Source organism: Rhodnius prolixus, unplaced genomic scaffold (assembly GCF_049639745.1).
Source record: "Rhodnius prolixus isolate KJV_2025 unplaced genomic scaffold, Rpr scaffold_8, whole genome shotgun sequence".
Lineage (NCBI taxonomy): Eukaryota > Metazoa > Arthropoda > Insecta > Hemiptera > Reduviidae > Rhodnius > Rhodnius prolixus.
In genome coordinates, this window is record NW_027411593.1 from 33180493 (window position 1) to 33193004 (window position 12512).

The 12512-nt window shown below is 33.8% G+C and overlaps 1 protein-coding gene across 5 annotated transcripts in view; it reads left to right on the plus strand.

The window, feature by feature from the left end:
- LOC141451239 (scavenger receptor class B member 1-like) overlaps window positions 1-12512 on the plus strand; it is a 68406-nt gene that overhangs the window by 15831 nt on the left and 40063 nt on the right. For 3 of the 5 annotated variants that reach the window (XM_074122473.1, XM_074122469.1, XM_074122472.1), the window contains exons 2-3: window positions 8075-8142; window positions 10341-10454. In XM_074122473.1, coding sequence (XP_073978574.1) covers window positions 8082-8142; window positions 10341-10454 — 175 coding nt within the window. In that variant the 5' untranslated portion in view covers window positions 8075-8081. Of the gene's footprint in view, window positions 1-4339; window positions 4520-7134; window positions 7203-8074; window positions 8143-10340; window positions 10455-12512 lie in introns of those variants that run through there. The other 2 variants (XM_074122470.1, XM_074122471.1) reach the window with 2 other exon arrangements.

A 12512-nucleotide genomic window follows, 5' to 3' on the forward strand; every position in this document is an offset into this window, starting at 1 on the left:
CCACGGAAATGATATGCAAGCTAGATTATATCGTGTTAAGGTGATGGACACTAATAAAGTTTATGATCTGTGAATGTACAATGAAGTATAACTTTTCCACTAACAACTGCTTTCTTCTCTGTACGACGGCGTTGCAGTCCTATCTTGATTTATATTAGACTATTATCTCTTACAGAACAGCAGTATTCTATATTTCTAAGCTCAGTTTTTCAGATGACCTTTCACTTAAATGATTACTGAAGAATCCTGATAAAAAAAAAAGTAGTCTAGAACTCTTCAGAATAACTCTAATACTCTGATGATCTTCTTGTGCAAGTGAGCAGTCCAGAGCAATGCTCCTCTTCAATTTACGAAACATTTTTTTTATCTCTTTCTGCTGAGGGCTTAAGATTAGCCGATTGAGTCTAAACCTTTGTTTTTAGAACTTAATGGCTAAGTTCTTTCCTCTGGTCAAAAAAAAGAGAAACTTTTTAAGTTTTCGCCCCTTTTCGTCCAGACATGATGAAATGATTTGTTTAGCTCAGTGCGTAATTGAGTACATGATTGAACGTCCAATGATGTACAGTGATGTCTTTTGCAATAGTAAATTATCCGGAGGCCAGCAGGGCACTGAAAAGACTACGTGCGCCAATGCCCAAATTATAGTCTTATGGTAAGTATAAATTAAATAACAGGATTGTCCATGAATAAGTGTTTTATGAAATGTATTTAAAGTTTCGTGTATATGTTGTCATATGAAAATAGAAATATTAACCTTTAGTAAACTGTTATCACATAATAGCTAGGAAGTTTCTTTTATATGTTAAATGCAAGTGTAAACACACTAGTTGTTGTATTATGTCACAGTAACTGTAAACATTTATGCATGTAATAATTGTGTTTGCAGAAGAAATTTACCTAAAAAAAAGAAGAAGAAGGATTTCCCTTCTTTATCTTGTATATTCACAGTTTAATCTACTCGTCGTGATAAGGCTAAATGAACAGTGTCAGATTTCTCATGTTTTTTTTGAAATTAATGCTAATTAACATTTGCTTCTTTGCACTGCCAGCCTCTGCGCAGTGTTCTCTTTGCGCTACATTTTCCATTAGCGAATAGAGAGTTTTAAGAAGCCTCTGTCAAAAGAAAATAAGGCTAGCTATCAAAAACACCTCAAATTGCTTATTTTGAGTTAAGGGTATTGCCACTGAGGTAATAACATCACTCTGCTATACATCTCTTAATGTTCCAGTTTTTCAAAATTGTCCAAACTGCTTCAATTTTATTTCTTTAACTATTGCAAGAAATTTTCAATAACACAAGTATCTTTGATACTTTTTCTTATAGGTTATTTAATAATATAAATATTGATATAGGGCAATGGTTTTTTTAAAAATTGGTATCTATGAGACATGAAGTCTTCTGCATAAACTGCTAAAGTGCAATTTTTAGAAACAAGGTGTCATCTCTCTCTCTGATTAAAAGGAAAATTAATTTTTGATTAAAATCTTAATAATCTGTGAATAAATTGCATCATGTAAAGTTTAATGAAGCATCTCGTCCAATGAAGTTAATCTAAATAATTGCATGACTGCCTTCACCATTAGAGCTTTTAAAATTGCTAAATAATTTTTTTCTGGTCCTACTCTTTCAAACTATTCTTTTTGTCCCACAATTTTATAGTTTCTAGAAATAATAGTAATATAGTATTGTTCTATTATGAAATGAATGAATGCAGAGCATGCAAGCATAAATATGCAATTACTCATGTGATTAATGATATGTTACCACCTTTTAATAACAGCTTACGTCGTCTCTTACAGAATTTCAGAGCATGCTTCCTTCGGCCTGGTTTCCATTTTTCTTTTTCCAACTGCCCCCATGTAGAGGCTTGCAAAAGAGACCTTTTACCAGCTAACAATCAGTTCCACAATCTTCATGAAATTGGTTTTTCAGCCAGAAAATAAACATTCATACAATTTTTGACCTCTTTTAATTATCGATAGGGGAGGTTATCGACGTAGTTCTCAAGGATTCTACAGGAGATTAGGATAGTCTAACTGATATCACTAGGCTATTTGGTGTCTAAAGTCATACATAATCAGGGAAAATGTTTGCATTAAATATGACAGATTTAAATAGCAAAAGCCCAGAAATATTACAAGGAATTCTTTGAAGTCATTAACCACAAACTTGTAATTGCAGAAAGTGAGATGAAAAAAAGTATTCATGATCTGTCATTAGCCACTACAGATTAAGTTTTATTTAAAACTTATTCTCTTGTTTTGACTTCTCATTCTGCCAAAAAACCTTCACAAGTTCAACAATTTATGAGAATAGAAAACTAGGTTCAGCTCTGAATTACATGTAGAAGTTGAGTTCTATTGAAATTAACATTCTATATTACAGAGAGTTTTAGCAAGTGAGCCTATATAAAAATTGACTTAAATTATCTTTAAAGCATTAAAAATAAAATTTAAATAATTACAACGGAGCCACTAGTATTTCTTACTTACTACATTGTATTCCATTATTCTTTGATTTTATCTGAAAATAAAATTCGAATTCTACTTAACGAAAATATTTCTGAGAGATTATATAAATAGATCTACCACTAAGTGAATAACAGCCTAACTTCTATATTTGTAGTCCTTCCGAACAACGTACTAACCTTAATTTCAAAATAATTATTTAGAAATGAAATGATTTCTTCCGGCTTTTACTGCAGCTTGTTGTCAACCATTGAAGATCTACTATTAATCAATATTATTACTTAACTTGACAGCGCCGTATGACTTAAGTTATCCTTCATATTTGTTCGGCATTAGCATTGTGTAAACAAATAAATCAAACTAGAATCAGTGGGTCGCCTCCTGTCCTATTAGAAATAGGAATCCAAAGCTCTATGTAAACTGACTGCCATTCTAACCAATAATCCCTTAGTGTTCTTTTGACTTTTTACTTGCCATCTGTCCTTTGTAATGACTATTATTTATGTTTTCGGCGCATCGATAGCTTGGCCATTAGCGCCATTTCTTTTAAAACTCTAAGGCAGATTGGTGTCTCATTTTCTCTCTATGACGTCCATTACAGTTTCCCTTTGGAAGAATACTGGATCAAATATCTCCTCTTCTTCTCTTTAGCCATCAGCACAGTTGACAGAGGGAAGATTATTGACAATATGTGCTGACACCATTCAACACTACTATTATTTTTTTTTTAATTTAAGGTGCCTCAACTTCTGAGGTAGTTGGCGCCCAGGAGATTTTTTCAGTGCAATGCCGGCCTTCGAACAGAGCTTTCTCATTGTCCACCACTGGAAAGTGAGCGCAGAGGCTCCTAGGAAGAGAACACTTAAGGGCCAGCAACTGGATTCGAACCCGTGATTTTTGCTTTAGAATTCAATATTCGTTAATCACTCGGCTAATCACTTTTCTTGCTGTTATTGTGTTACGATTCATATTTTTATTTAATTCATACAGTTGCCGTCAGATTCTGATACGTAAATGATTTATAATAAAAAATTGGAAGAAATAAAACGTCTTCAGATATTTCTGGTGAAAATAAAATACAGGTCATGAAATACAAAATACCTAATCTTTCTATAAAGGAACCAAATGGAAAATTTAACCTTTTCAAAACCAGTTACCTATATATGTCAGCCAGAAGATTGGAAACCACAAATTAGAATTGTATGACAACAATTGCAGAGTCTTCATGACTGTATTCTGCCCAAATAAAATGACTGACACTTCAGCACTGGCTACTTCATAATTTCGATTGATAAATAAATTAATATAAAATAGGTAATTTTTTGAACGAGTCAAGGAGTGTTTATAATCTTCATATTTGTTTGAAACATAATATTCACCTTTTTCACAAGCTTAAAATGAAAGTTTGGATGTTAAAAGAGAAACAATTAATAGGGAATTTCAATAAAGTCAACACGGGCTGGTTACGCCTTGAGCTAAAGAATCTTTTCGAGATACTCTCTCAGAATAAATAGCTGATAAAAAAAAAAGACTCAAATTAAAAAAAAAGGAAATAAAATAAAGATAAATAAATAAATAAATAAACAACTAAGCCCTTCTATCTCTCATTGTAGTGATAAGTGATTGAGACACATGTACCCTGTTTACGAGATTCTCTATTTTCGTAAATAAGTTTATTGCTATATTAAAAATTGTTGTTTATTTTCTCATTCACAAAATATTATTATTTTTCAACGTCGATGATAAAAATATAACGGGTAAAACTGAATACCAAACACAAACTAGCGCACTTTGTTTTTATTTATTTAATTGAGATTATTATCTTGATATAAAATTTGTAATCTTAAGGTGTGTAATGCACAGTTTTATTTGTTTTATTTCGTTTTTAACGTGTTACATAGTGTTACTACTCATGTGCGTGTCTATTCAGAAAACCAGTTTCAGGACAGACACACACTTGTTCCGGCGTTAAGATGGAAATGATTACGTCTTGCTATCAAGAGTGAAAGCAGGAGAGAATTCTCTTGTTAGTTGATTCGACCAGGAAGAGGTGATTATATGTTTTCGTAACCTCATATAATGTGGGTCATTAATTTCAAGGTCACTTGATACCTTTTTTTTTTTCTTTATTTATGCGTTTATTTTTAGTTTTATCAAAACATTTACTTTGAAATTTATTAATATAATGGAAGTGCTCGGAAATAGCTTTGAGACAATTTGTGCTAATTTAACTTTACTTTAACTGCCCCATAATGAAAACTATAAAGTAATAGATTTTACAATTACCATTTAAATAGGTTAAAAACAATAGAATACTTTACAATTGCCCCAATATACATTTCAGGACTCCGATTTATTATATCTCAAACTTCCTTAGTAGCATTAAATTAAAGTGTGTAGTTACACTTTTTATCAATCTAAATCCGCCTCTACTCCATCACAATGCTCTTATCAGAACATTTAGCACACTTTCATTGCCATACAACCTTCAAGGAAACAAAAAAGGTACCAGGGGTAACCTTAACATACAAGATTACGCCATGAGTATCTTGGATGGCTACTGCATTTCACGCAGAACAATTCAACTTGATTCATTGGAGCTTAATGGCAATTATTTTAATTTAAGAACTAGCTTACTTCAATATATACATATTTATCTATAAATATATATGTATTATGCATAAAACAAATGGCTCCATTGGAAATTCCATTCATCTCATTAACACAAAACATCCAAGTCAATAGTACTCAGAAAATGAAGTAAGTTATGACTTTTTATTTACGTCAATAGACTAAATTCGAAATGGCAAATGGGATATCCCTCTTTCTGCGAAAGATTATTCTATAATCGGATCTAAAAATTAAAACCACCAATTGTGAAAGTATATGAACTTCTAAGAATGGAATGTTAAGCGCGTTGAAAATAATTTATGACCTTGACTTGTCCAGAAAGAAAATATTTAATACTTATTTTTGTACTTACAGAACAATGAGCAGATGTATAAATAATATAAATATATTTATAGTAAATACTTTTTTTTAAGTGCCGTTTTGATTTTTAAAAAGCCCTAGAAATCAAATTGTCCTTAAGTGCCTACAATCTTCCATAAAATAAAGGAACCGACTAGCCTATAGAATTTTTAATATTATATAGCTATGGTTTTACACAGTTTTTTAATAATAATTATTATAATTTTTGTATTGTATCTGCACGTCTCTATCTTCACTGGAGATAAGGAAATCTTGAAATTTACTTATCGTCTTAAACGTTTTCTTATTTTCTAAATAAATCTCTGGTATCTGAAACAACTACCATGGTTAATTCTTGAGCAAATGTTAAGCGTTGCATGGAGTCCATTACTAGGGCAACTAAGCATGTTTAATATTTCAACTTGGTCTGTTATGGAACATTGTAATCGTCAATAATTTCCTAAATAAAGTTTTTATTTTTATTTTTAGCGCATCAACAGCTGAGGTTATTAGCGCTCGGAGCTTTTTTCAGTGCACTGCCGGCCTCCGGACAGTGTTCTCTCGTTACAGACAACACTGTCCATCACCGGACAGTGAGCTGTAAGAAGCTCCTAGGAAGAGAAAATCTAAGGGTCAGCTGCTGGATTCGAACCCGGGACCTCCGCGTGGGAGTCCAGTATGCTAACCTCATAGCTAATCCCATCCCTTCTAAATAAAGTTAGTTTTATCTACTTACAGCTCTTCCACCAATATTACAATTTCTTTTAAGTCAGAATTCTATTATTAAAGCCAAATTTTATTTGTTTACACTCTGCTGAGTCTACTAACTTTGAAAGCGAACAAGACGCAATCATTTACAGAACTAAATGTAGCTATCTATAAACTAATTAAGAAGCGCTCAATGTGAAGTATGGCAACTTAAGATGAAATGCCTCCAACCAGGTTATACGTATATTTTCATAAAACGGAACAAAGTAAAAGCCACCTGTTTCCCTTAGATTTTCTAATAGCCTCTTACAAGTTTATTGTTTGTGAGAATAGACAGCATTATCTCTACCTCGTTACAGAGAACACTGTCAGCTGTAAGAAGCGCCAAGAAAAAGAAAATCTAAAGGCCAACAGCTGGATTCGAACCCGGTATTTCCAGTGAACGCTAACTCTTCCCTAAAAATTAAGATATTTCTGTTTTTGATAGGTTTCGAGTTTTAATCCATTATCAGTGATTGATTCATTAGTAGTAGTAATAGTAGAAAATTTGATTACCTCTTTTAAATGTAAAACACACAATAACCTCGCTGACTCAATCGTTCAATTTTTCGTAACTTATCGTATATCCTGTGTCATATTTGAATTTTCAAAACCGGCAAGAGGTTTTTAAAAGATGATAAAAATATTATTAGGAAAGCATAAGAGAGTAAAGCCCACCAACAGTGTCCTTTTAAGGGACAGACTGAAATTTAAAAATGAAATAAGGAAGCTAATAATAAATCACATTAACCAACGCTTATCGCACAGCCTCTATACAAATAAATCTATAAAACTTATTATAGACAGTGAAATAATAATTAAATAATCAGTAATGCAATATTAAATCGATCTTTTTAAATAAAAAAACATGTTGAAATCACCATAAATTACAGGCTTACTTAATAATAATGGAAGTAACGTATAATAATGGCAGTGGACACAGATTATTGTAAACAGTTTAAGTATTAAGTAATATAAATTATTGTTAAAAGTGTTTTATTGCTCTGGGTTAAAGGGTAAATTAATTCTTTATTCGCATAACTCTGGTTATTTATTACATCCACTGGAAATTGTCAGTAATTATAGTGATCTTCAACAAATTCTCATCATCTCCGAATTTCTTATAAATCTTTTACTACCGGGAAAAGCACCTTCTTGAGAGCCTAATATTAATGTTCAAAACATCTATCACCCAGTTTCATTGCTTTTTCTCTGAAAAGAAAGTAGTATTGCTCGGTCGCCTTTCTTGACATTGTAGAAGAATTTGAAATTTAGCCTCCTGGTTCATTGGAGAAGCTTATAAAATTATTTCTCACAATTTATTGCATAATCCTTTCATCTGAACACTCCAAGGAAGGTTGAAATTCTTCCTTTCATCCTGCGGTAGCCGGTGTTCTTCAGGAAAACATTCTTGGGTCGATTCTCTTCATCAAATAAATTACCATCGAGTCCATTAACTCTCTAAACAAAACTTTCACTTCTGCATGACATAGCCATTCTTTCTCCGCATACTGAAGCTATACAGTTCACTCGTATTTTGCAACTGCCCCTACTCATTCTTGTTCAATGATTCATCAAAAGTAAAATTATTACATGTTAATGTACAAAAGTTTTAAAATATGACGTTTATACTTAAACAAATCATCACTCTGAATAGTTCTGGATATTTAAAGTGCTAGGTACTCCTCGATTAAGGAGATCAGTAAATAAAAACTGCATTTGGAGAGCCATCTAAGGATGGAGATCTGCTCTTGTACGGTTGAATGTTAAATAAATGATAATAATAATAATAAACATTAATAGATTTAATGTCTAATGAAATTATTTTTAAATGTGTATAATACTCTTAGATTTATTTTTAATTCAGTACATACATTTTTGTTTTTAGGTAAATAATGCTTGAACTTGGGGAATCAGAATCAAATGAAGCACCTGACAGAACGTTCCTAAAAGAAGGTGGGTATTTTAATCATTAATAATATTTTCAAATTAATACTTAAATCAATCCGCTAAGCTGCGAGATATAGAATTTTTATTGCAATGAAGTAAACGGTGCTTATCAACAGATTTGGTATTATAATTAATTCTAAATCTAAGTGGACTTGTATCGCATGATGCTCATAAACTAGCTTGCCAGCTTAAGTGTTAAAGAGCTGAAAGTGGTAGTGAGACCAAGAAGAACATCGCTTTTGGATGCATCGCCCAAATTTGGATCTTCAACAACCACGCAAGAGCTCCCTCATCATAGTGGGCCAAATTTAGGTAGTAGAAATCTCAAACTAGGAACTTATCTTTAACAGATTATTCCTTGCTAACTCTAGGCGAGGGTTCCATAATTTTATGGAAATGATGGGAGAAAATTGGAAAATATGAGAATATAGCTGCTCCCTGTCTTAGGGATGTGCTAATTTAAACTCTAATCAATTATTGTGCCATGTGAAATAGGAACGCCTTGGAACAGTTTACCTAGAAAAGTGTCCTAAAAGTTGAAAAGTCCGGGTTCTAAACAGCTGAACAAAAGTAAAAATAGGGAAGGGATTAGCTATGAGGTTAGCATACTGGACTCCCACGCGGAGGTCCCGGGTTCGAATCCAGCAGCTGACCCTTAGATTTTCTCTTCCTAGGAGCTTCTTACAGCTCACTGTCCGGTGATGGACAGTGTTGTCTGTAACGAGAGAACACTGTCCGGAGGCCGGCAGTGCACTGGAAAAAGCTCCGGGCGCTAATGACCTCAGCTGTTGATGCGCCAAAAAAAAAAAAAAAAAAAAAAAAAAAAAAAAAAGTAAAAATGAGTGTTTATGTTCAAATACATATTTATCATTTAGAATAGAGTGATTATACGAGGTCTGTCTAAAAAGTATCCGACCTTTATTTTACCCTCGCCAAATAAAGACGATAGCGCGACGCCACTGTACTCAGTAAAGAAAGACACCTTCATACGCATGTGTGAATTTTGTCACCGCCTTCCAGCGCGTCAGTCGCTGCCTGTGGGTCGCTGAGTGAGGTGCTACACAACGTGTTCGTCGGATTACCGATTCTCTCAAGATGACTGGACGTGATAAGCAAAGGCACTGCATCAAATTTTGTCAAAAGCTTGGTGATTCTCAAAGCGAAACAATTCGTAAGATTTTGCAGATGTTTGGAGACGAAGCGATGGGTGAAACACAAATTAAGGAGTGGTTCAACCGCTTCAAAATAGCCGCACATCAGCGGAGAGTGACCAAGTTGTTGTCGCCGGAACAAAAGGACCTCCGTTTTGAAATTGCACTAACTCCAACCTCTTGGGCAATCTCCCGCACGGTCTAGCGACGATCTGTCATCACCAAATTTCGCACAGTCCCAACAACGGCTGCACTCCGAGCAGTCTGGGGCCTGCCAGTACGCTGGTCACTCTCCGCTGATGTGCGGCCATTTTTGAAACGGTTGAACCACGCCTAAATTTGTGTTACACCCATCGCTTCGTCTCCAAACACCTGCTGAATCTTACGAATTGTTTCACTTTGAGAATTATCAAGCTTTTGACAAAATATGATGTTTCAGTCATCTTGAGAGAATTGGTAATCCGACGAACACGTTGTGTGGCACCTCAAACAGCAACCCACAGGCAGCGACTGACGCGCTGGAAGGCGGTGACAAAATTCACACATGCACATGAAGGTGTCTTCTTTTACTGAGTACAGTGGCGCCGCGCTATCGTCTTTATTTTGCGAGGGAAAAATAAAGGTCGGATACTTTTTAGACAGGCCTCGTATATTTTATTGAACTTATTCAACTTATTCTTTTTGCAATCAAGTAAAATAAAAGTGAATAATACATTTATTAGTAATCGATTTGATAGCAGCTGCTAATCCACAATATTGCACTGGTTCTCCAAGGAATGGAGAACAATTCACTGACTGAAAACAGATTTAAGCCTAGAAAAACAGCCCAATTCTACTGCCGTTGAAAAACTGGTCCTTTTCCAAAACTAAAGTTAAGCCTCCTAACTTACTCATTTTTTTCCTCCTGTCTCTTTTGCTATAAAGTTCAGGAGAATTAGTGAAGACTAAAAGAATCAATATAAAGAATCAGTTTCATTTTAACCCTTCATGTTTCCTATTTAATAGAAATCTTCTTTCATTTTTAGCGATAATAATCATTAATAAATTTTTCAGGGGCAAAAAGTGATGGAACCGTATTAAATAAAACTGAAGTACCCAAAGATGGGCACTTAACGAGAAGTTTAACTCAGAACTTTAGAACGAAAAAATCACTAAATCAATATAAAGGTAAGAAATAATCTAGTTATATTTTGTAGTACTAAAATGGTAGCTCAACAACAACAAAATAACAAAAACCAAAACACAATATTTATTTTATCTTTTACAACAAACATAAACATAACATTGATCGCAAGCAATCGCCATAAGACACATAAGACGCCAAATTGACTTTTTCTAGCGCGCACTCCAGCGCTCCACATGGCATTATTATTATTTACTACTACATCTCGTCCAACCTGACGATTGAGCGACCCGATCAATCAACCTTTAACTAACATAGTGGAAAATAATTGGAAAATACATTTCTTTTGCCTTAAATGAAAGAAAATCATAAATTATTATTGACAAATAATCTTAAAACTTAATCATAAAAACGGTGCAAGCTTGTTCTTGAGCAGTACTCATAAACTAAAGTATAATAACATTAATTAAAAATGATACATAAATAATACATTAAAACAATAACCACAAAATGACATAATATTGAACATAGCAGAAGTCTATGCTAATTCACAACTCATAAAATTTGTGGCAATCATCACATAAGTGTCAAATTTTATTAAAATGATTAACTAATTGTCAGTTAAAAAATCAAAATCCATGCCAGAGTTCGAACTTTCTTGCCATGGTCGCATTCTACCTGATTCAAAGACTCCTTCAAACGGTATGCCAGTAATTTGGTAACCGTCCACGTCCGCTATCACGTACCTATCATTGGGTAACACTTTCTTGACCTCGTACGGCCCCCTATACTTTGGTAATAATTTTTTGTTAATGCCCGGTGTTACGTCCGTATTAACTATCATAACATAGTCACCTTCTTTATACCTCCTAGGTGCTTTATGCCGTGCATCAAAGAGTTCTTTATTATGTGCTTGCGTATCCCCGATTGCTTTAGCAGCGGAGTCCCTAATTTCAACTAAGTTTCTATTCTTATCACTTTCATCTAAGTAAAATTTCAACGCGTCTAGTATTTCCCCTTGTTGATCCACACCAAACAGTAATCTACTAGGAGTATTTTTAATAGATCTGCAGAAGGTATTATTAAACGCGAATTCTACACGATCTAAAACAGTGTCCCATTTATGTAGCTCAGGCGTAATTTTAGCTAGAACTGGCGTAATATCGCGATTAAATCTCTCTATTTGCCCATTGGCTCTAGGGGTACCAGTAGCTATTAGGATATGTTGAATCCCCCTCTTCTCTAAGAATTCCTCAAACAAATTGGAGGTAAAGCCAGTTCCTCGATCAGAAATTAATTTAATTGGTTGACTATAATGTCTAAAGTAGTTCGTTAAATGTTTAATCGCTTCCTTACTATTGGTAGTTTTGCAAGGGTATAGTTTGATAAATTTCGTAAACCCGCAAACTACTTCGAATATGTATTTAAATCCCGCGGATGTTTTTTGCAAGGGCCCGTAATGATCTATATGTAGATGACTAAATGGAACATTCCCTTTATCAATATTATGCAGTTCCCCTTCACGCTTTCCAGAGTTGGGTGAATAGACAATACATTTAAGGCAATTCCTAACGTAATTTTTGATTTTATCTTTCATGTGTGGGAACCAGTAAGATCTTGTCACTAACTCAATTACTTTGTCAACACCGAAATGTCCCATTTCATCATGATAAATCTTAATAACACTATTCTCCATACTTTCGGGCACGAAAAATAAAATCTTTTTATCTTTCTTTCTATAGACTAAGCCGTTATTTAATTCAAACTTATTATGTTCGTTGTGTTCTAAATAATCTCTTATCTTGATAATAGCTTTATCTTGAGACTGCTGGAAAGCTAAATTTTGCTCCAACGTGTTCTCATGCAGTACTAAAACATTCTGGCATCTGCTTAAGGCATCAACGTGACCCATACCCTTCCCAGACCTATGAACTATTTGATAATTATAGTTTTGCAGCATTAGTGCCCATCTAGCTATTCTTGGACAGATGTCTTTTTTATCTAAGGTCAATTTCAAACTTTGACAGTCTGTAAAAATTTTAAAGGGTATTCCAAAAAGATAAATGTGAAATCGTTTTATAGAATATATCAAACACAGACAT